Consider the following 26,394-nt stretch of genomic DNA (forward strand, 5'->3'; position numbering starts at 1 on the left):
TTAGATGTAATATTATTAGATCTAACAGTGTGAACAGTGACATTTAAAAGTAGGATGAGCGATATTTATATATTATATTATATTCCGTAGTTTCAAATCAACTTAAGACGCTAATTAAATACCTAATACTTTAAGTAACTACTGTTCCGTGGTTACTAGATTAATTTGTATTGGTATCTAGTGCCTGAAGCCATTTTAAAGAATTATCCCTACTCTGTACCTATAGTAAGCAATTTTTTAACAAAATTAATTGAAAGCAGTTTTTTTAATCCTCAGTTTTTAGTTATAATTGAATATTTGACCTTGATTTAACGGGCTAAATTCATGCCTGGACATGCAGAGCATAAAAAAATTAGTCTCATATGTTTACCTGAGAGCCTGTATTAAAATATGAGGAGGTACTTCATAAAAGCTGAAGCAAGATCTTATTTATATCATTGCTCGTTACATAGTTCTTCATCTGCGTTATGACTTATCAGTGTATTTAAATTAAACCTGATAAAAGCCGAAATTCATTTGTATCTATTATTTTCCTCAATATTAAAGTACTGGCAATCGATCTTGCTTGGACATAGTTGATAATGTACGGCCAAAACTAAGCTTTATAAAAATTGAAACTTCGCAGTAGGCACTTAGTTCATGTAAATATGCGACATTCTTAAAATTGATGACATTATATAATGGGATTCAAAAATTCCTGGTACTTAGTTCCATCTCAAATTGAAAAAAATATGAATGCACACGCAATACCTGCTAATAGTTTTAATTTGCTATACTCTGGCCATGTATAAATTAACATCCAGCCTTTATCAGTCACCTCTAATATTTCCTACGAGCTCTGGGGCTCTGATTTGCCATACTCATTCATCTTTCAAAACTTTTCATACATCACGCCATTTGGGAATGCAATTGAATTTATATATTTACTTAAATAATAAGTAACTACTCCAATACACACTAAACACTCGACTGTGCCACTCAAAAATGCCCCTTAAATTTTTTATAAATGATAATAACTCCAACGCCGGAGATAGCTCTATTATTTATGAGTAAGAAAATTAATAGCACCATTTCAAAACGCGTTGTAATTGCCATGAAGTACCTTACTATAGCGTAACGGTCAATACAAAAGTAGTCTCACAAAGTTAGAAATTCACTTATTATAAGTGTATTCATATAATATAAATAAACACGAAAGATGCGCTGGTTATCACTAGCATAAAACAGACTCAGAATTTTGCCTGCTGAACCTGTTATTACGAGCTGTATACTTTTATTATGCTGATAACAGCATCTTTGGTTCCGAATATGAGCGCAAAAAGACCGAAAACTAAAACGAGAAGGTTTTTCCAGATAAGGATTTTAAATGGTCCAAAACCAATGTCCCAGTAAGTGATGACCTCAATAAATGCTGGGGCTATTAGGCCCAGAATGGAGAAACAGAAGGCGCCAATGACTCCCATCAGAGGTCCAATAGACGGTACTGCGACCGCGAGTAACACGCACGCTGTGGCCATGAGAGTGCGCATGGTGTAGTCGGCGAGGTCGGGCCTTGCTCTGAACTTATCCTTTATGCAGTTCCACATGATTTCCACGCACACGAAGAACTGGAGACCGAAAGTGCAATAGACGGCAATAGCGATGGCGATTTTGACGATTTGCGCCAGCCTGAAAAAAGATTACCTAATTGAAATTTCATAAGTCGAGTAACATACTCGTATGTGTGGAAAAATATGTGTAATTTACATTTCAATACATACATTGAGATTGACAGTTGGCCTTAGATGGAATCTTGCAAATGTAAAATGATTTGTTACATTTGCAAGATTCCATCTAAGGCTTACTAGTAACTGGTAAAAGATTAGAAGGTTACAAGAATAGGTATCAATAACAATTTTATATGACTGCGGTAGGTAACTTAAGTTTTGTGAAAATCTATAAAAAATTCAAGATACATACACTTCATATATTTTCGGGTCATCAGGGTGAGGTACCAAGTTCAGGGTGATGGAATCTTGAACGTCTTCTCCGTATCTTAAATATCCCAGGAATCCGAGTAAAATATATACTAGAGTCACGCCTGACATTCCCTTGTTTAGGACTCCACAAATACCGAGCATCGAGCGAGGAGTCTTCATGGAGTTTTCTAATGGCATCACTACACCGATGGCTTCTATGGCAAAGATTGTAAGAGAGAAGAATTCTGGCCATTCGTTAACGGGCTTTATCATTGACACCTTATCAAAACTGAGTTTTGTGGTTCCTACTAAGAAGTAAAACGTTATTCCAAGTCCGAGAGCCATAAAGAAGTTGGCAATCATTGAGACTGGGGCCAAGTATTTCAGGTTTCTGATCCAAACCATGAAAATAAGAGGTACCAGCAAAAAAATAATGAATAATCGGATTCCGAGGACATCTTTTAGATCCGTCTTGTAGAAGTGGACGACCTGTGGGTCAGAATTTTCGAGCATTATAGACCTGAAAATTTCGATAGGTACTTAGCTACCTATTCTTTCATCTGATACATTAACATTTTACTGTTGTGGTGTGTGTGCTTTGTATTTGTTTTGTTTATTGTTTATTGTTAATACTGTGTGTCTCCATAAAAAATAAAAAATAAAATAAAAAAATAAATAAAATCAAACAGTTGAGATATGGTTTATTTCAATGTGCCTGCGACTTTATTTGCGTTCAATTTGAATATTTTAATATAAATAGTTAGGCCCACATAAGCTAACTAGATGTTGCTCGCGAATTTGTGGCGTGATTGAATGACCAACCAACTAATAAATAAACTTTCGCATTTATAAGTTACTAGTTGATGCCTGCGTGGGTCCACCTAAAAACCTCCACCACATCGATCCATTGCTCTATTGCGACATGATTGAAGGACAAACCAACAAACAGACACTTTCGCAAATGGATTTTGATTTTGTCATGTTTTATAATAATAATTACTATGTATATTTAGAGATTCTATGTTAGAAGACGAAATGGTTTCTTCAGCGCCCAGTAACGAGAAACTTTATTATACAATAAAAAATGTAATTTATTAGTTTACCTGCATTATATTTTTGGCAATTATGACGGTGTACACGGAGCAAGTGCCGAAGTACGTTATGAAGAGACTCACGAGGATAAATACTCTGGAAAAAAAACAAAAACAAAAGTAAGTACCTAATTCACTTTTACAAAGATTATTCGAGGCAGGGGCGATTCCTCGAATTTTAATTGCAGTTCAATCAATGTTTTCGGGACTTTGAATGCCGCGATTAATTGACTATATGTAAATTCCTTGTGTATCATAGTATTGCATGAGAAGTACCGCTTTTTATAAATGTTTATTTCTAAATCGATTTTTAAAAAGTAATTTGCTAACTTTTTTAAATTTTCTTTATAAAACATTGAACATTGAATATTTTGCTTCGGAAAAATTTGGCCTTATTTTAAACACAAATAAGAACGTTTTCACCGATTTTCATGTAATGTAAATATATATTTTTTGCGATTGTAATACCTAAATCAGAAACGAAAAAGACTGACTGAAATTATTAACCAATGAAAACCAGGTTGTATGTAAAATATTTTATACCTAAATGTGTTGGCCCATTTTCTGACAGGTTCAGGTCCATTGTCGAGTGCAGCTTCCCCTACTTCAGGAAAACTCATGGTAGTTTTGCGCGTCTTCTTGTAGAGGATATGTGCACAGTTTATCTGTGGAAAAGTGCAACATAACATGTGAAAACTACACGTAGGTACAATACTTTAATATTATTCTACAAACAAATATTTTTGAACTTTAAGTTAAGCTTTGGTCGTAATATAGAAAAATACCTACTTACAGCACCCGGCATGAAATATTGCACATCGAACTTTAGAAAGAAATTTCGGCTTTGTAGAGCGTTGTCTCTGTCACTCATACCTATGTGACGTTTCGTCGGTTTCAACGACATATACAACGCTCTACGAAATCGTTATCTCTTTCTAAAGTTCGATGTGCAATATTTCCTGCCGGGTCTTGTATATAGAAAAATATACCAACGATAAGTAAGTATCTGGTATAGTTATTCATATAGAGGTATATATATTCAAGCCATTGAAGATAATGATATGCAAATCAATCTAACGTCAGAGCTCCTATTGGTTGATCGCTAAGCCTGTATGCATGGTGATGCACTATGAATTACAATAAAGTAATTTGTTTGAATCTTTACTTAATGCGTACACTTATGCAATTCATAACCAGTAGGTATATATATATATATATATATATATATATATATATATAGATAAAAATTTAATGTATAAATGTAAATTCGCACAGCAGTTGTTAGAATCGCAGAACAGTTAATCAGCTTATAAGACTACTTAATAACAATTTTTTATGTATAATATATAAAGAGCTGCCTGCTTTTATGCAAAATTTAAAATTCAAATCATTTATTCAAAGTGGCCCGCGAGCATGCAAATTTTTTTTGAAAATACGGACATTGTCTTTAATAGACATTTTTTAATAGTTTTTGCGTTGTAATAGTTTTTGTAAGGGTTTTTGATGTGTGTATTTTTACCAATTCACATTCGAGTTTTTGTATACAATCGCATTGTTCGACCTATTTAAGAACTTTAAAAGAAAATAATTTTGCAAAACAAATCTTTTCCTACTCGTCGTAATTTTCATTAAAAAAAAACGATCAATACTGATCGCTTTTTTTTATTTTATATCTATAATAAAGCCAGAAACACATTGCACTGTTGGAAGCACTCTACATACGCATACCAAAGTCGCCCGCGCCGACCAAGAAGCCCAACCTGCCAGGTCAGAACCCTGGGTTTATTTGGAAACATTTGTGGCGGTTTTCACCGACTATCAATAACTGCAAACGGCATATAACGCTCTAGTGTAACCGGCAATGTTACCGGCTTGCAAAGTTCTAAAGCCGCCGAGCTAACCTGCCGGATCAGCGGCTTTGGTATGTAGAGTGCTTATAAACAGAACAAAAGATTTTATATGAAGACGTGCACACTTTTCTATCATGATTCATGGCCCTTCTCAAATTCGCACTGACGTTATTGGTCGACCGTCGCGTCGCGCCAGAATGCGTTGCAACAAACATATACACTTATTCATATTAAACACCAATGAGTAATTATAATAGGTGCCTAACTGATGTAAAAAATCTTGTTTCTTAAAAACCAAGAAATTTTCGCTACAGCTTTAAAATTTTTAGATCAACTTACAAGTATATAAGAACAGTGTGTGCAGACGACAGCGACCAAGATAGTGAAGAAAATTCCAGAAATGATTCCCGCGCTCGCGAAAGCTTTTGGCATAGCGAGGATACCGGTGCCAAGAGAAGCCTTTAGCAGATGAGTGAGTGTGTCCATATTCCTGTAAATGTAAAAAAATAACCGTTTGAATTGAATATGTGATAAGGAAACCGTTGAGTTGCTTGCTGGTTAATCTTGGGAGGAAGGGAATTCCGAATCATTGGTAGATTTATTTAATAACGATTCAAAAGTACTTACCTACTTGTAAAAGTTTATTTGATTTGAAAATCTTTCTATCTGTAAGTATGTACTTGTATATATTTAAAAAAAACACAACCAACTTGTATTTGCACAAATACATCATGGGAAATCCGCACCGGATTAGCGCGCGGGCTGTGCGGGATTGTGCGGATGTGCGGAGCATCCCCACCACGATTGCCATGTCGACCTGTCACGAACTATGATAATAAAATTACTTACGAAGTGGGATTGTCCAACTTCCTTTCCACGAAGGGATCAAATTCACCGGCCTCGGCATCTTTTGCTTCTTTTGTTAAGTTATATCTGTGAACAAAAACGAGTTATCAAAATAACATAGGTAGCTTTTTCTTTAACTTTTTTTGGGCTTCGTACCTCAAAAGAAAAAAGGATTCCTTGTAGGATTACTTCGTTGTTTGTCTGTCTGTAGAGTCTGTTAAGAAACCTATAGGATAGCTACTTCCCATTGATCTAGATTCTAGAATCATGAAATTTGGCAGGTAGGTAGATCTTATAGCACACTTAATGAGAATGTGTATCACAAAAATAAAATTAAAATAATCAAGACAAAACAAAGAAATTAAAAATTATTATATGCACAGGCGGCCTTATTGCTCAGAGCAATCTCCACCAGGAGAAAGGAGAAACTAGGTTAAAATTGGAGAGAAAACTGATGCTGGAAGGGCGTTCCATATTCCCCATTCCATATCGTTCCATATACCTACTCGTACTTAAGTTATACCTAATCAGATCCACTAGAAGCGGTTGCTCTACCTGCCTGGCAGATGAATCGTAAACGCTTCCTAGTGCCTCAAAGCAACTGAAGTAAATTACGCCGATATATTTTTAACCCCCGACCCAAAAAGAGTTATTAGTTTAACGTGTGTATCTGTGTATCTGTCTGTGGCATCGTAGCTCCTAAACTAATGGACCGATTTTAATTTAAGTATTTTTTTTGTTTGAATGGTGGCTTGATCGAGAGTGTTCTTATTAGCTATAATCCAAGAAAATCGGTTCAGCCGTTTAAAAGTTATTAACTCTTTTCTAGTTACTGTACCCTTCACTTGTCGGGGATGTTATAAATTTTAAATGAAAGCTAACACAAGTGGTGTTAGCTTTTTGTAGCAGTCAATCCTAACCGTTACTGAGAAAGATACAAACGTACATTCCATTCGAGTCGTCAAGGCTGAGCCTAACTTACTGTTTCGTAGTAGGAATGTATCTACATAGCAATTCAATGATTGCTATACGAAACTTTACAATGCACAATGCCACTTTTGAGACTTAACCTAGCTTCTAAACGAACTTTTTTATGCTAATAGCGTTTCATGTTCAACACCAATTGAGGTTGTGAAGTACCTACAAACCCGGATATTTTAGACGCTCTAGACGTTGATTTTTTTTATGCCTTTAGCAAAAATTGCACAAAAACGGTGAAAAACTAAATCTTATGGATTTAATGCATCATTATTAGCATACCTGTATTATGTCATTATGTACCTATTCAGGAGGTACTTAACAGGGCTCTCTCCGTCACTCGTTTCATACAATCGTAGTTCCAATTTCATTTGAATATTAAGCAACCAAAATCCATGAAATTTTGCAGACGTATTCTAAGAACTGTATCTGTGTCTGTGGTGTTTTAGATTTTTCTAAAAATATGTAGTTTTAAAATTACAGGGGCTCAAAGATTTGTATGAAAATTTTTAAGACCGCGTAACTTTGAAACCGAATATTTTAACAGAAATCTGGAAAACCACAGACGTAGATATTAGTTTCTAGAATATGTCTGCAAAATTTCATGGACTTTGGGTGCTTAATATTCAAATGAAATTGGAACTACGATTGTATGAAACGAGTGACGGAGGGAGCCCTCTTAACTGTAGCTATGGGCAATATATTACATAGAATCTTATTTAATTTCGTATCGGTATTCACAAGGCTTCTCACACCTACATTTCCGTACGCCAGAACATTTGTACTGTGTAGGTCAACTTTTTACTTACCGTAAGAATGAGGCCATACATAACAGTGAAGCCAATGAAAACTGTTAAGTATAAAGAATTGCACTATTTCTTATCTTTATTGATAAAGTTCTTGTCGTTCTTGTCTGTTGATTTTTTGTAAGTACCGAATATAGTTTTAAACTTGTAGATAATTATGTCTGAACATTTGTTTTTAAACTTTGAATATGTTGCTTGTTTAAAAGACAAAAATTACCATTTAGAAATCTTTTAGTGACTAACTAATTTCCTACGTAATCAATCTATCTTTATTTTCAATTAGCTTACCTATAGGTTCTGGCTACAATAATAAAAATGGGGTCGACTGTAGGAATAAAATAATGTGATGTTTTGTATAGCGGTAGTTTATGGGGCTAATTATGTCACACGCTAGTAAATAGTTGATTACACAATGTAAACCTAAGTTACTAGCGTGTGACGTCACACACGTGACGTCACACGCTAGTAAACACGGCGCCATTACAGAAATGTCGTTTTTGGCGCGGCCTTGAAAACTTAAACTTTATGATTGATTTTAATTCTTAATAATTCTTAAAAATATTAATGTAGTGTACTTATGTAATACAGAATAATTCCAAATGTTAGTCAAATAATAATGATTTTTATCTATTTTTAACATAATTAATTTTATTATTAGTCTCGATATACAGAAGGTGATTAATGACGTCACAAGGCGTAAGCGACAAATATTTTTCGATTTTTTAACATAATTTTTGTTCCCGTAGAAGTTTCTATAAGTAGCTTTTGACATGCGTTGTACACATGCATCGTGTAATTTAATTATATCTGTATTGCATACAAACGAGCGATGGATCGATGCAAATAGTATGTATATATGTCGCAGCGAAATAGCATAATATGGTGTATATTATATGTGGTAGATGACCATACTCCTCAGGGATATGATATGGCTAACTCCCGCGAGATGTTAAAACGACAACTCAATCAGACCATTTGACTAAACAAATATCGCGACTGTATTATGTTGGTTAAAGCAATTAATTAATTACTGTAAATAATCTCAATCAGACACTATTATTTCACTAAACAAATGTCGACCTATCTATATTATGTGGGTTAAAGCAATTAAATAATTATTGTAAATAATTATGATCATCTAATTAAGTGAACGAGCGAAATGAGAATTTGAACTTCCGAACTGCTGATTATAGCTAGTTATTAAAGTTGCTGCTTTTGCTCCATACATAATCATCATCACGTACATATCGATCTTTTATAAAATTTCAGTAATATTTATATCCTGTAGAGTGAAGGTACTTGAAATTTTATCACATACATAGCTTGCAAGAAGGCATGTCGAACCTCGAAGGTGATACGCTAGGCCGAAGCTCAGAGCGAACCTTTTTTTTTTATTTTTTATTTAAAAAGAATATTAGCCAAGTTTATTATGCTGACTAATATTCCCCTTTCCCTCCAATTAAGCGTAAAGCTTGTGCTAGAAGTGGGTACGACAATAGTGCAACTGGTGGGGTTTGAGCCGCCGACCTTTCGGTTTTCAGTCCGCTCCTTTAACCGTTGAGCTATCGAGGCTATGTTAGGTACTTACGTCGTGCTGACGATCTTTTCTTTCTTTTCATCCGGGGGCAGAAAAGTTTCCAATTCTTGAGGAGGCGATAGCGCACCGTTAGATTCCTGTATGACAAAATTAATTATAAGAAATCAGAAACACAAATTACAGGACGTAGGAAGGTATAGTACGCGACAGGTTGAGATGACAACTGGGATGGGGATTTCATGACTTACTTATCCATACTTCCATACTAATATTATAAATGCGAAAGTGTGTCTGTCCGTCTGTCTGTTTGTTTGTCTGTCTGACTGTCTGTTTGTCTGTCTGTCTGTCTGCTACCTTTTCACGGCCCAATAGTTTAACCGATTCTAACGAAATTTGGTACAAGGTTAGCTTATATCCCGGGGACGGACATAGGCTATTTTTATCCCGGAAAATCAAAGAGTTCCCACGGGATTCCTAAAAACCCATCCGCTTAACCGATTTGTATGTTTGGTACCGAGGTAGCTTGCGTCCCTTTAATTGTACAAACTGTTTGGTAAGTAGCTTTGCTGAGAAGGGTTGGCAAGAAAATGTAATTACTCTTTTCAAAATAATAACTTACATAAACCATTTTCGTAGCTCTTCTTTGTTAGGTCGAAACGATAATCTGTAACAAGGAAAAATGTAGTTAGAATTAAGAGGATCGTCTAGTTGTTTTTCATGCAAAAAGCGATAACGTTTTCCCGTTCCCGTAATTGTTGTCCAATTTCCATAATTGTAAAGAAATATTGCTTATGTAGAAAGTTACTAGCGTCTAAATATCCATATTTTTGACCTAAAAACTTTCTTAAGAGTTTCTTTAAATTTAACTGAACTACAATACAAAAGAAATAAAACGTACGAGCCTAGATTAAAGTGTACTGAATCTAAACGTCCCGGCAACTTTTATCCCGGAAAAGCAGTTTCTACGGGATTTTTAAAAACCTAAACGCACATACATACATTTCGGCGATTCATTTTTATTTATAAACTTAGATTCTAAAAAAATGATGAAATTGTTAGGTATTAATTAACATCCGACTGATAATATCTTGTGTTGTCTTTCGAGTGTAAGATTAACAAACAGTTTTTAATCATAATAATTGTAGGCCTAATTTGAATTATTAGCTATAGGATCTAATCAAATGGAAATATGTAGGTAGGTACCTACTTCTAAAGTTATTCTATAGCTAGTTCATAGAAGTGCTGAAATGAAGTCATCAGTATTGATTTTATGTTGGAAAGTAGTACAATAGCCTTTTCGTGCTTGTGGTGAGTAGATTTATAGGACTTTAGTGAAATGGTATGTGCTACGGTCTATCTGATTCTGCATAACTATCTAGATTCTAGGCAATATTATTAACAAAATAACAGTAGGTACGTGAGAACCTAATATTTCTAATAGGTAGGTAAGTACGTTGGTACCTAATTACCTACCACAATTAAAACGATGATTTTGAATTTGGTAGGCCTGTATACCTACCTACTTCCATCGTCATCACGACTCATTGCAACTGGGTCAAAAACTCAAAATCATCGTACCTACCTGCCTACCTATTAATCGTGGTCGGTACCTCCTGTAATTACATTATAACAGTGCCTATGTTTTTTAACCACAACAAGCCCAAAATCATACCTGAGTATTCGAAAAATAGGGTCATAATGAGCATTCATTTACAAAGTGACTGATTCTTGTATCATTGAAATTCAAATTATTCTTTTTTCCACTACAGCATATCTCTGCCTCGAGTAACCTGGTAGGTAAGTACTATTATATATTATTATAATTGCAAACGTAAAACGAATGAGGTGAATGACCGAGTAATCAAGCATTTTGATTGTTAGGGTTCCGTACCTCAAAAGGAAAAACGGAACCCTTATAGGATCACTTTGTTGTCTGTCTGTCTACAAGTAGGTATCTCGTGACTTATTAGTTTACCGTTTTGAATGATTTATTACGCTTCTTTTAGCATCGTCTTTTAGCATCGAATGATCACTTCTGGGTATTTTTGAAAGTTTCTACATAACCTATTGTTAAATATGCAGGGGGGGGGGGGGGGGGGGGATAGTGTCAAATTGAGAACCTCCTCCTTTTTTTGAAGTCGGATAAAAATAATTGCATGAAATTGTAAAATCAAGACATGTACCTACTTACCTGGTATTTATTTATCTGGTAGAGCTTGGGTCAATAACCTTACACTCTAAAACTTTTGTTTTTCAAAGCCGACGTAGTTGGTTCGTTTTTCTGATGAATCAATGAAAAGTTTAGCTACTTTCATTTGGAAGAGTAGGTTTTTTCTGACATGTGGGAATAATGGTTCACTTTTGTAAACGATTATTACCTTTAAAATTCGTTTTGCGGTCCCAACCAAAAGTGATTTCTTTCGAGGCACAAGTTCTTAATTTATGAGTGCATAAGGTGACACCCACAGAAATCCAAATAATAATATATTAAGTATAAGGCCTATCTAACTGCCAAATTTCATGATTGTATGTCAACGGGAAGTACCATATAGATTTTCTTGACAGACAAGACGGACGGACGGACGGACGGACGGACGGACGGCCGGACGGACGGACGGACGGACGGACAGATAGACAGACAGACAACAAAGTGATCCTATAAGGTTCCGTTTTTCCTTTTAAGGTACGGAACCCTTAAAAAGACATAGATACTTTTGAAACCTTTTAGATTGATACCTATATACCATAAATAGGTACGAGACAACGAGGCCCCTTTCGCTGGGGGTTTGGGAGCCTTTGACACTCCCTGTTTCAAGTCCTGGATGTTATCGATACAAACCGATATCAATATAAATAAGTAAAATAAATATTATAATCGGTAAACGTCACAATACGTTTCAAGGCCGATTGCGGTATGAAAATTGTTTTATCAGTTATCACTCGAATATACCTAGCATAACGTTTAGATTTTATGTGCGTATTACTACTATGATAATAATATATTCTTTAGAATATGTTACACATATAGCAAACGTATTAAACTACATAGTTATATACCTAAGTATAGGATCGTTGATCACGAAGGTGTCTAATATATGTAGCATCTTTTCTACACATATTCCAGTCATCCAAGTTCCAGACTAATATCAAAGAGCATAGGGATAAAGGAAGCTGGGCGCAAATTGACAAGCTAAGATTCAACTAAGAGCCAACTCTTTATTTTTACGTTCTAACAGCCGCACTCAGAGAGGTTTATTAAATTAGCTCTAATCTAATATTTAATTAATGTTCATTATATCTTAAATCTCTTACTCAGAGTCGCTTAGTCGTTACTTAAGACACTCCTTAGTATAGATTTAAAAAGAAATGTACTAATGATCCCTTCCAAGACCACCCAATACCATTACATGAAAGATTTGACGTTTTTGTTATGTTACCTGTTCCGGACGGCCTATTTTTCCCATCCGGCCCATTCTTGAAAAACTACTGGGTCGATTTTAATGCGTTTTTTTTGTATTGCATTTATTTCCTCACTAGATAATTTACAACCTCTACAAAGCCTTTTAGCCATTCTATAGTTTTATTGGTTTTATGTCACCTTTCAAACTAAAAACAAAAAACCAAATTCGGTTCATCCGTGGTAGCTACGACGCTACAGACAGTTGCACCGATACACACATTACAACCGTTAAACTTATAACAGCCCTCTTTTTGCGTCTTGGGTTAACAACAAATATATCCACACAGATGTTCTCATTGTAATAAATAAATACAATACCATGCCATAAAACTGGGACGTCCGAATTGCTTAGGTAAGAAACATTACAAAAACGTCAAACCTTTCATTAGCGTGCTAAGTAATGGTCTTGGGTTTATTAAAGTTAGTGCTTCATTAGTGCATTTTAAAATGAATAGTCATTTTAGTCACTAATTTAATGACTTTTAACTGACTCTGAGAGTGAACTTTTTAAATTTATACCTACTAAGGAGTGAAATTTGGAATGGAGGTGGATTATACCCTGGATTACATTACACAGGCTAATTTTTATCCCGGAAAATCAAAAAACTCCCACGGGATTTTGATAAATACATGCGGATGTAGCGCGATCAGTTATTTAAATTATTGGTGATTAGTGAAACTATAATGCGTGTATTTATTTCAATAATACTGAGTTCTGACAGTAAGTTAATCAATAACGTACATGTTATTATTATCTAATGTCTGCAGTCTGACTGTTAAAGTTGCAACAACGATGTCACAATGATAAACCACAATATTGATATTATAATGAGATGATTGATATCGGTTTCCGGAGCATTAGGTCGCTTCTCTAATTGATGTGTACCTACAAGTAATTTTAAGAGCAGCCAGTCGGGCGGAATTTAACCACATAATTATCACACTAATATTATAAAGGCGAAATTTTGTGTGTATGCGTGTGTGTGTGTATGTTTGTTACTCCTTCACGCAAAAACTACTCGACGGATTTGGCTGAAATTTGGAATGGAGATAGATAATATTCTGGATTAGCACATAGGCTACTTTTTATCCCGGAAAATCAAAGAGTTTCCACGGGATTTCGAAAAACCTAAATCCACGCGGGCGAAGTCGTGAGCATCGGCTAGTTATCTAATAGAGTCAAATGAGAATTCGATGTGAACTCATGCCGTCGACTTTAAGGAAAATTAAAACATAAGAGCTGTTCTCCAACTAAAGGGTATTATTATAGGTCACATGCTAGACCGAGGGAAGTCTCGATTAATTGATTCTGAGCCGTCGATATCATGTCAAATATTAGGCTACTATGGGCGACGTGAAATTATAGATTTAGGAAATAACAATACATATGTATTAAATACGTACAAAGATTTATTAATTTTATGCGTGAAATCAAATCAAAATAGTTGTTTTATAGCCTACCTAGCGTCAAAATATGTAGGTTACAATTGACGCCTGCCAGTGACGTCGAAGCTTCGATATTTTGTTCCAAGTTCCACTGTCGTGAACTGTGTCACTACACTATAGGTTTTATGTAAAGTTGTAGGTACAATATAATATATTACTATGGAAACTGCGATGGCATACACGTACGGCATTACCCCTCCAAAGTCGATAGGCACCTGCTACCTACATAATTACTGTAATTTAAATCCAATCAACTTTACGGTCTACTTAAGTATTAAAGTTTGCCTAAAGAAACATACTTGTTTCGTGTAAATGATTCTTAAATATCATTACGGTGTCTAATCATTAGTCGTAGAATAGAACTGCACTTATTTCCCTATAATAATAAAATATAAGTGGTTACGTATGTATACTAGAAAAACAAATTGATTTGCGTCACAAGATAACAAACGTAATTACAATTCAAGTAATACCGAAACATCAATAAATACATATTGTGTAGTATGATTAAAAAAAAATCTACTGGCTGATGAGTTCGTGTAAAACAGTAAAGTAAGGGGAACTTTATCTGGAGGCACGGTAGTGCCTCCGGCCAAGTCGAGCTAGAGGTACACCGTAACATCCTTTTCTCGAACCCATTCGTGTCACTTTCGACCCCCCTGTAACTTCGTTGCAGATAAAGCTAGAAGTCTGAATTTTCAGTGACCAAGAGGACATAGTAAAACCAGGTATATGCCCAAATTACATTTAATTTGAACCAGTAGTTTAAGAACTATTACAAGTCAAAGTTTCTTGATTCTGTAAGTGACACACTCACCGATCATCAAAATTCTAAGGTACTTCTAGCAGACCTACAAGTTTCAAATTTTGCACACAGTTAGTGTTTAGAGTATAAAGCGAGGAAAAATTAAAAAATACCTGAATTTCAGTCCCGTTTTCAAGATATACTTATTTTTAATTATTACTGCATAAGTAACTTTGTAAACCTATATAAAAAGATTGCAAACTTGCGTGATTACAAAGTTACATTTGCAGTGAATTTCGAATAACTTAAGCGCCTATCTTACTTGAAAATAGACAATAATGAACCCTACTACAAAGTAATAAAAAGGTATATTTGAAAATAGACAATAATGAACCCTATTACATAGTAATAATATGGTGTATATGAAAATAGAAAATAATAATAGACCCTTTTACAGAGCAGGTAGGCAGTGGGAGTAGGTATGGCATATTTGAAATAGACAATAATGAACCCTATTATAGAGTACTAATATGGTACAGAATATGGTATATTTACTTCGAAAGCAACTTATACGCTACAATAGAAAGCGCGAGTCGGAGTCGCACACAAAGGGTTCCATACCATCGCACAAATTTGAAAATTATGTACTTTTTAAATAGGTATCCCATTAAAAACATAACATGTACAAAAATCCAAGTCTCGCAACGTACTTAGTTCTTCTACCGCAAAAAGTTTTGAGATCTAACATAAAACCAAGTCGGTTAATTTATTTAGTATCTATAATCCCACCAAAAACATTTCATGTAAAAAGGTAGCCAAGACTCACAAGTTCATAATGTTTTCACTGTTAAAAAGTTATGAGATCTCTAGTAGAGCCAAGCCCCTAGCTGAGCTTAGATTTGTGCTGGCCATGGGAGCTATCCCAAGTCCAAAGTAATATAGCTTTTAAATGTTCTTGACTATATGACATTTATAACAATAAATAACAAATCACTCTACTTACAAGCTCTGATTCTACAAACCCTACATCTTGGTAAAAAAGGACGGCTTGGCCGTTTAATGTTCGTAAAACTAATACATGACATAACATATTTTAAGGCCATAAGGAATAGTTTGTTCGACAATTACTAATTTGTATTGTACTTCGTGATGGTCGCAGAAGCTATTCCGGGCTTAAATGTTATTTCAGATAAAAATCCACGAACTGTAAACGGCCAAGCCGTACTTTTTTACCAAGATATAGGGTTTGTAGAATCAGAGCTTGTAAGTAGAGTGATTTGTTATTTATTGTTATAAATGTCTTATAGTCAAGAACATTTAAAAGCTATATTACTTTGGACTTGGGATAGCTCCCATGGCCAGCACAAATCTAAGCTCAGCTAGGGGCTTGGCTCTACTAGAGATCTCATAACTTTTTAACAGTGAAAACATTATGAACTTGTGAGTCTTGGCTACCTTTTTACATGAAATGTTTTTGGTGGGATTATAGATACTAAATAAATTAACCGACTTGGTTTTATGTTAGATCTCAAAACTTTTTGCGGTAGAAGAACTAAGTACGTTGCGAGACTTGGATTTTTGTACATGTTATGTTTTTAATGGGATTATAATTTTACTCTAACAGAATAAAGTTAAACAGCTCTAAATCCCGAATACTACCCGTGAACTGCCAAAAGAAAGCGATAGATATATAGTAAATTGTTTTTCTGTCGCATCGTGTATTTTAACATTGAATTTTTTTTTACCTTATTTCAAAATTCAAATAATTGTTGCAAAAATACGCTCAGAAGTCCAATAGTATCACGTCTTTCCTTGCCCTTTATTTGCTGTCTTTTCATCGAGTACGGTCTAGGTATTTCTAATTTCCGGCTTGACAGACAAAATTCATATTTATATTAATGAACTCAATTTTTTTTTCCGTTTTATTTGATTACTTACTAGATACGATTAAAAGATTTTTTTTGGAAATCCTCACTTTTTTGGATGTAACATACGTCTGGTCAATTTGTTTCATATAAAATCTAACATATGTCACTCGGACCATAACAACGAATCAATTGATACCTCATTCATCAAAATCGGCCCAGTAATTTAGGCGCCACGGTGGAACACACAGAATTTGATACATACATACATACATACTTACTTGGACATAGACTCCTAAAGTCATAACCTTTCTTTTTGGCTTAGCCGTAGACGGGTAAAAAAAAATCGTGAGATCGTGATTATTATTTAAGCTACTATACAAATTAACTCCGTCAACTAAAGTCGTAAATTAAAAAGACACGATGTTGTCTAGCGTTATTAGTTATAGAGCAGTAATTTTTGTTACAAAAAGCTATTTCATAACATTCAAATGTTTTTTAATGGGTTTATAGAATAATTATCCAGAAAAATCATAATCAATTTAAATTAATTATATAAATAGTGGTAAAAAAAATTTACCACACATTTCACCGCGTTTAATAGTCTCATCGGGTGACAGAAGGGCTGGCTCATATTTTGCGCAACGGATCAGCCTGGCTGTCCAGCGCGGAAATGCAGCCAGTATTCTTGGCACCATTCCACGCGGGCATGATTTGTATAGTAATTAGATAAGGCTAGCTTTAACTTTTATTGTAATATTTTCTTTGTAATAAATTATAAAAAAAATTATATAAATTATATCACACCAGCAAAAACAGTCGCCTTTCAAAGGCGTCTTTCGTTTATCTATTTCAACCAAAGTTTTGTAACGATGTACGATTCGGTAATGATAATTATGTATGTCGTTATGCAGCATATAATTATAGAATAAGGGAAACAGATACGGACTGCGGTGACGATGCAGTTTTTCTTTTCTCTAGTAATCGACGCCATTATTCTTAACGACTATTTTCGCTGCACTAACTGCTCTCAATTTAACAGCTAGTATTTGTAGTGCAGTCCTTCAACCCCATGGATGAAGGATACCTTCAGGAAAATTACGATTTTCGGATTTTCTTCCTTTACTAGTGCTATAGGACATTGCTGCCTGCCAAATTTCATGATTCTACATCAACGAAGAGTACCCAAAATTGACAGACAGATAGACAACAAAGTGATCCAATAAGGGTTCCTTTTTTCTTTACAAGTCCTACAACGGTTACTTCAGATCCAAGAATTCTTGAATTCGGATCGGATGCTGTGCGTAAAAAACCTAGATTGAATAAAGGTGAGTACCTAAATACCTACTACGCCTACCAACCTACCTACCTACGTCTGAGAGTAATATTAAATGTAAATATTTAAACGAAGTGAATGGGAATGTAAATATCGTAAAACTGTGGTAATGGATAACTACAACTGATTACATACTCAAATAAACAATAATCTTGTTATTAACTTTACATGCAATGCAGTGCAGTTCTAATACTATTCAGAAGAAAATATATAAAAAAAAAAACAGTGTACTTTGACGAAAAATTTTGTACGTCCTTGTTACCTGTTATCTGCCAAAGCGACCATGGTCCAAAACTTCATGGTCGCTGATTGCTCCACTCTGTGTTGGGGACAATGTGCAGAAAAACTTTCAGATTTTATAAAATAAAGAAGGTCCGACCTGTCGCGTAATATATGTAGAATGAGTATTCCATCTCGAAGGAACTCTATTTTTCAGGAGTTTTTTGAGCTATATAATCTATAATTTAAAGCTTCCTTCGAAACAGTCCAGTTATAATGGTAGGAGCTGTCGGAAAAATTGTGCGATTGCATATACACGAAATAAAATTCTACAAGACAGAGCAAAAAAATTCTATGACAGCTGTTATTGTAATTATATCGTTTCGACTTTTGAACAAATTCACGAATTTTTAACTCAATCTTAGGCCGGTGGCAGGTTTGCCTAATTCAGATTTGGTATTCAGTGGGCCAAACATCCAAAATAGAGAAAAAAAGATCAGAAGTATAGTTCACTGTTTTGTTCGCTAGCTCCTCAGTTTAATAGCTACTAACTACTAAGGTAGGTACTAGGTACCTTTAAATGCAAGTTTAGTTTTATATTTACTAAGTACAAATAAATACTTTAATCCCTATTGTTATCTTTCAAACTAATTAAATTATTACGTATAAACAAAATTATTACCTAATGTATGTACCTAAGTGGCTTATTTGGTCTCAATACACTTGGGAATGCGATAAGGAGCTTATAATTTATGATAAGTAAGTAGGTCTAAAGTAGGTAGGTAACAATGTACTTATCAGAATTCATAACGAATTATAATATGATCCTCTGATTTGAATAATAATATTCTGAAAAATTATGTAGCTAGGTAAAGTCATCTAGAAAATACGTAGTTGAAGAACATTTGTAGGAAATAAAATCCACGTTCGAATGTAATAAAACATACGAGTAAAAAAGCATGCGATATACATTTAGTTAAAATGGAACTCATAGATTTTCCGGAATAAAAAGTAGCCTATGTGGTAGTACAGGGTATAATCTATCTCTATTGCAAATTTCAACCGAATCCGTCACCTATTATACCTAAAAATAACTCAAAAGTCGAACTTATTATTTTTTGTTGAAAGATGGCTTGATCGAGCGTGTTCTTAGCTATTTAAACCAAGAAAATTGGTTCAGCGGTTTGAAAGTTATCGGCTCTTTTCTAGTTACTGTAACCTTCACTTGTCGGGGGTGTTATAAATTTTTAATTTATACAAGTGTAAAATTAAAAATTCATCAAGCCACCTTTCAAACAAAAAAAAAACTAAATTAAAATCGGTTCATTATTTTAGGAGCTACGATGCCACAGCCAGATACACAGATACACACGTCAAACTTATAACACCCCTCTTTTTGGGTCGGGGGTTAAAAAGTACTTAGTTACCATTATTACACGCTTTTAATTATATTTTAAGCAGAGAGCTCAAGTAAACTATTCTAAACGTCTGTTCACCTCGTTTGAGACTAAATAAATATCTAGGTCACTTATTATGAGCGATCGTTGAAAGTGCCTTATATTTCTGGCCTGAAAATGAAATAAATAAGATAATATTCTCCTTTAGCACGAAAGTAGCGGCTATCGTTTTGGTACAGTCGCAATAATTGTGGCTGATTTTATATTCTTGGTACAAATGTGCATTTTAACCTTTTAGGTAGAGTATTGACTGGTATTGATCATCACTCTTACGAGTAGATAATTTTGCGCTTGCTGTCTTTTGATGTAGACTGCGCAATTATTATGTTCTATTTTTAACCCCCGACCCAAAAAGAGGGGTGTTATAAATTTGACGTGTGTATCTGTCTGTGGCATCGTAGCTCCTAAACTAATGAACTGATTTTAATTTAGTCTTTTTTTGGGTGAAAGGTGGCTTGATCGAGAGTATTTTTTTTTTTACGGAACGCGGACTTCATCCCTTTATGATTACAGTTTAGTTTACTTCATCTTCTACTGCTGTTTTGTATACTATTAATATGTAAAATAAATAAAGCGGGGAGTTGAATGTCCATAGTTAGATTTTCGATCGATAGGTGCATTGCTGATTGAAGGACTTTTTTTTAAAAGGATAATATAGGTGCTCTAAATCTAAAATAACAAACGAGTGCAGAAAATTACTTTCATAAAAATATTGATCAATTTGATAATTTATTTTACGACAGTTAATTTAATATCATATATTACATTGTAAAAATGTTTTAAATTCGTTCCTAATAAGCTGCTTATATTCTTAAAAGTGTGTTAGGTAGATAATATTGCAGCGTCTCTACTCTCTACATTCGTACAATATGAGTAGTGTATTTAATTAGCAAGATGTTGATAAGGATGTGGAACTTTATTATGGATTAATATATAAAATTTGTTGAGATAAGAATTTAACATTGGTTAAAACCAGTACCACACTGGATACAAGTGTAAATTAAAAATTTATAACACCCCCCGACAAGTGAAGGTTACAGTAACTAGAAAAGAGCTGATAACCTTCAAACGTCTGAACCGATTTTCTTGGATGATAGCTAAGAACACTCTCGATCAAGCCACCTTTCAAACAAAAAAAAAACTAAATTAAAATTCATTAGTTTAGGCGCTACGGTGCCACAGACAGATACACAGATACACACGTCAAACTTATAACACCCCTCTTTTTGGGTCGGTGGTTAAAAACTATCAAAGAAATACGTATTTTATACAATCGTTATCAACATGTGCAAGCTTTTGTCTCGGTTTGTGACGCGTGTTAGTCACTACAAGTATAAAACAAAGTCGCTTCCCTGTCTGTCTGTCCCTATATATGCTTAGATCTTTAAAACTACGTAACGGATTTTGATGCAAATTTTTTTTAATAGATAGAGCGATTCAAGAGGAAGGTTTATATGTATAATGCATGCATCCTAAATCCACGCGGCGTAGCTGCGGGCATCAGCTAGTCAAGTATAAATTAGACTTGACCTAATCGATGACGTATAGATACGTTGAAAGGTAAGAAATACGCAACTGAAAACCATAGTGTAAGCACAATAAGTACACGTGTCTTACGTATTATTATGTATTTTGATATGGTCAACTATCTAATATGTTAACGCAACTAATGTTTAATTAATTTTATAGACTATTTACTTATTACATAATTTTGTTTTATATATCATTATAATTTATAACTCTCATCATAATTAATAACGGTGCTAGCCTAGTGGTATAGACGTCAACTTTCTATTCAGAAGGTCAGGGGTTTTTTTTTCTCTCTCGTCTGGCTTTTAAAATGATTAGCCAATGTCAAGTTTGTAGTTACTTGTGACAAGTTAGCTAAACTATACAAGTATGGACCCCGTCTGTGCACCCCCTCAGAGCGCTTTCTAGTCAGTTTTAACAAAAAAAACACTCCAAAAAGTCACAACACGCGCGCCAGCAAACGCCACCACAGACGAAATCCAAGGTCAGGGGTTCGATCCCGGGCGCGCACTTTACTTTTCGGATCTATGTGCGTTTTAAGCAATTAATCACGTGCTTCAACGGTGAAGGAAAACATTGTGAGGAAACCTGTAGACCCGACAGTTCGACATAATGTTCTTAAAGATGTGTGAAGTCTGCCAAAACGCACTGGAGCTGCTTAGCGGACTATGGCCTTAACCCTTCTCATTCTGAGAGGAGCCTCGTGCTCATTATGATGATAACAATGATGATGATGAATAAATAACATAATCACACTAATATTATAAAGGCGAAAGTTTGTATGTGTGTGTGTGTGCGTATGTTTGTTACTCCTTCACGCAAAAACTACTGGACGGATTGGGCTGAAATTTAGAATGGAGATAGATTATATTCTGGATTAGCACATAGGCTACTTTTTATCCCGGAAAATCAAAGAGTTCCCACGGGAATTTTAAAAACCTACATCCACGCGAACGAAGTCGCGGGTATCAGCTAGTTAGATAATATCAGAGACTGTGTGCGATATTTCTCATACATTTTGGTGAATTCTTTTTTGTGAATTGGCAGGAGCCAGGATGTGCTGTATGCATGTTTGCCTAATATTATATCTAAGAATTATAGCTATAGTATAGTTAATGGTGTTGCATTTCCTTCTTTGCAACTCTCAGTCTCAATGATTTACCATTCCATCCATGATCCGATGCGATGATCTTTATTGATAAACTTGTATGAAATTTGCCGCCAGTAATCTTTGTTATAGAGGTTGTCGCAGCTCATTAATGTCCTGTATGTTTATTTTTCGATAGTTAGTAGGTAACTTAGGTACCTACCTATCAGCGGGCCTTTGTTAATGCGACTCGCAAGTTGCCATTGCTGGAGATGAGATCCCGTACACATTTAACAGTACGCAGCTTATATTATCTTTCTTTGTGACTATTTCGGCGTAGTCTAAGATAAGTTTTGTTTATGTTAATTGTGTATTATGATAATATTATTATAACTTCGGGTCCGACATGTTATAACCAGCAACAGGCAGACTTTTGTTATCTCTTGACGATTGACGATCATATGTTTACAGTGAATATAGAATTCTGAGTGGAATAAGTTTGTTAATTATTTTCTGTTTCACCTTATTCCATTAGAGGCCTGCGACCTGACAACTCGCTTCTGTGCAGACTTTGGTGGTCTATTGGTAAAATAGGTAATAATAATAAATTGGTAATTCGGCTCGGGTATCAAAAGGAGCCTAATATTCCCCAGATCTCCTGTATCTATCACTGTCACTGCTTATCATAGGGTGGACTTTCTCGTGCTAAATAGTCACGGTGCGTTTCCAGATCCTGCCATACTGGTTTTTCGATTGCTCTTGGCCATTGTCTGCCACTTCCGCCCCACGAAGCAGGTAGGCAATAGGTCATTAAACGCCGCTCAGATTCGGCGCTTAGATTATAAGAGTTCGCCGAAAATTCGACAAGTGATGGTAACATTTTCACGGCACTTGCAATACCGGTTATTGGATATGAATAACATATTTTATCCACATGCTAATTTGTAGGCACATATCTAAATGTTTAATTAACTGAAAGACCTGAGTAATCGTTGCGTTAAACAATTACGAGTATGTCCATAGAGACTAATGTAACATAAATAAAGTGGATCAATGAAAGTCGTGGAATGACGTGTGATGGTCAGAATGAGGTGTGTGTAGTTGGTAGACTGAAGATTGTGAATGGAATCCGGAAGTCAACGACCTCGAATATTTTAATTATTGCCCTACTGAAACAATGCATCGACCATTTCTGAACATGACGTTGTAAGTTGTAACGTACCTATCCAGTTTAATCTTTAACTAGGTAGGTACTTATATATAAATGTTACAAGGAAATTATGAAACCATACGAATGATATACCTACCTACTCGTACCTATTGGCTTTACGTAATTTTCCAAGCTGGGATTAAGTTACAATGTTAGTAGGTTATGTTTGTTTATTTACAAAAAATAGCAAACTATGTATTACATTAGATAATTAATTTAAACTAAAATAATAATAATAAAATAAAATAAATAATAATAAAATAATAATATAATTAATTTAAACTAAAATTTAATACTTAAATACGTTCATAGGTAAAGACTGGGACCTGGGTGCTAGTGTTTATGATATAATACACAAAAATACAACTAAAAGTTATAAAATAGCTAATTAAAATAGCTATTGTTTTCAATAAATTAAGGAGAATGAATAACATAGTATGAATAAAGATATAAAAGTCTATGGAACCTCTATTTTTATTATTAAATCATGCAAAAGCGAATTTTCTAACCCTACTTAACCAACAATAATACAATTAAATGCATTCAATGTTTTATTATATGGCGGGTGAAACATGTAGAGTTACAGATTATCCTGGATTCGGTCTTAATAAATAATGAGAAAGTGATATACTATTAAGTTTTTAAAGAAAACGATAAGTGACATTTATATGTATCAAAAATAGTGTATCCAAGTTGGCTGATAAAAGAGGCAATGTAGAGAAATTAGGGCATACGTATCGTATAGATATAAAGTTCGCAGCGTACCTACTTAGGTACAGCGTACCGTTTACAAAGACATGGATTACCGCTTAATATGCTGTTACGATGTTACTGTTAAAGTGAGTAAATTAACGGAATTGTGAGGAGAGACTAACTTCCAAAGAAATTTATAAAACATGTAATTCTCTACCATCTCTAATCATTCTAATCGGAGGTCGGGGGTTCGATTCGGGGCACCCACCTTTCGATGTTTCCCTTCAGCGTTAAGGCGAATATTTAATAACTTAAAATGTACGTAGATACCTACATATAGCTGTGATATCCTAATGGTTAGAACGTCTGGCTCCTAATTGGAAGTCAGGGGTTCGATCCCGGGACGTACCTCTAACTTTTCAGTTATGTGTTTTTAAGCAATTAAATATCACTTGCTTTAACGGTGAAGGAAAACATCGTGAGGAAACCTGCATGCCTGAAAGTTCTCCATGTTCTCAAAGGTGCGTGAAGTCTGCCAATCCGCATTGGGCCAGCGTGGCAGACTATGGCCTAAACCCTTCTCACTCTGAGAAGAGACCGGTGCTCAGTAGTGGGCCGGCAATGGGTTGATCACGTCAAGTCAAGATACCTACATAACTCTGAAAATTTAGAGGAGCGTGCTCGGGATCGAACCCCCGATCTCCGATTAGGAGGCGGACGCCTTAACCACTAGGCTATCACAGCTTCAGCTAATATTTTTGAACAGCTGTTATTAAATACATGTGAGCCATTGAACCTAAGCCGTACGTTTTATATGTGTTCCCTAATTCCTCTGGGTTTACCGATGGGTTCGCGCATTGTTTATTCGACTGAGTTGTAACTTTGTGCTCTTGTTGTTGACAGTTGCGGGAAGGTTTTTCGCATATAATACCATCCATGTACCTACAGGTGGCACTCGAATCGAATTGCAACGCATGCTGATTGCTGGCCATTAGCTAATACCTAGTTTATAATAGTATTATAAATTTTGTTTACTGTTGCTTATAAGCAGGACTATTAAAATATACCTACATTTTAATATTGAACAAATGCAAAAAACAGATCAACCTAAAATATAACAATTCGCTCATTAAAAAGCAGCAGCATTAATTATGCTATATTTTTTTTACAAAATAATAATTTTACTATAATGCTTACATAGTATAAAATATAACAGTAGTTCCACTAACCAGTAATCGGTTACCCATATGTATTTCTGTTTACTATACCTAACCCTCTCAAAAATATCATTTTAAAATTCATTTTACACTTTGATCAAACTTTACCAAAGGTGAACACAGCTCATAAAAATGCAAGACAACACTACACGCGATTGTTTTCTTTATAAATACAAAAATATGACAGAAACACTTACCGAAATTTTTACCGTCGGGCACTGCAGCAAGAATTCATGAATTTCTTTGAGTTTTAGGTTAGGATATAAACAAAACCCACTGAGCCACGTGTTTTTATAAATAGAGTGAAGCACACAACCAGTACACGGGCTGGTGTAATACGGAATGAGCGTTGGCACTTGGCAGCTAAAGCAACTATGGATACGAAACACGCGAGGCAAGTGAGACCGATTGTTGCGTCATTAATAGGACTAGGGAGTTGATCGACACGGCGATGTGGCTGTGCGTGCGATACGATGCGTCCATTACGAAAAGGCAAACATATTGTGCCGAAGCTTTGGTTACACGTCTGAATATAATAGGAAGGGTGCTTCGACGAAGGGACGAAGAAGCATCATAGCACTACAGAAATAACCCATATAACACGACTAATAATGTCGTATCTATTAATATAAAAACCTAGTGAGTATCATCCATATGGTAAAAACACGTTGCAAGATAAATAAGTAGTGTCTAAAGTATCCTTACAATATTTGTACATTTATTATGAAAAGTGTTCATCATTCTCGTCCACAAGCATTATGGTTGGCACGATTTAATAATACTAATAATAGAGCTAGTATTAGTCACCGGCATTATTTTTAGTTCTCCCATTACAATACTGACAGTTTCCAGTATCTAGTAACATGAAACTGTTATTATTATACATTATGCAGTTAGTTAAGAGGGCTCTCTCCGTAACTCGTTTCATACAATCGTAGTTCCAATTTCATTTGAATACTAAGCAACCAAAGTCCATGAAATTTTGCAGACATATTCTAGAAACTAATATCTATGTCTGTGGTTTTCCCGATTTCTGTTAAAATATGCGGTTTCAAAATTACGC

The 26,394-nt window shown here is 34.9% G+C and overlaps 2 protein-coding genes across 2 annotated transcripts in view; both read right to left on the bottom strand.

The window, feature by feature from the left end:
• LOC123880122 (proton-coupled amino acid transporter-like protein pathetic) lies at window positions 1-25,748 on the bottom strand. The gene is made up of 9 exons (XM_045928059.1): window positions 25,529-25,748; window positions 9,686-9,730; window positions 9,118-9,203; window positions 5,749-5,832; window positions 5,239-5,389; window positions 3,593-3,714; window positions 3,062-3,146; window positions 1,960-2,447; window positions 1-1,668 (listed from the first exon to the last, which is right to left on the bottom strand). Exons 2-9 carry the CDS (start codon window positions 9,692-9,694, stop codon window positions 1,257-1,259), a joined length of 1,437 nt encoding a protein of 478 aa, XP_045784015.1. The 5' UTR covers window positions 9,695-9,730; window positions 25,529-25,748; the 3' UTR covers window positions 1-1,256.
• The window catches only part of LOC123880129, a 19,005-nt gene continuing 6,803 nt past the window's right edge, over window positions 14,193-26,394 (bottom strand). Inside the window, exons 5-6 of the mRNA XM_045928070.1 lie at window positions 16,051-16,056; window positions 14,193-14,205 (exon numbers count right to left, since the gene is read on the bottom strand). The gene's annotated coding sequence lies outside the window, so the exon portion shown is untranslated. The remainder of the gene's footprint in view (window positions 14,206-16,050; window positions 16,057-26,394) is intronic.

Source organism: Maniola jurtina, chromosome Z (assembly GCF_905333055.1).
Source record: "Maniola jurtina chromosome Z, ilManJurt1.1, whole genome shotgun sequence".
Classification (NCBI taxonomy): Eukaryota; Metazoa; Arthropoda; class Insecta; order Lepidoptera; family Nymphalidae; genus Maniola; species Maniola jurtina.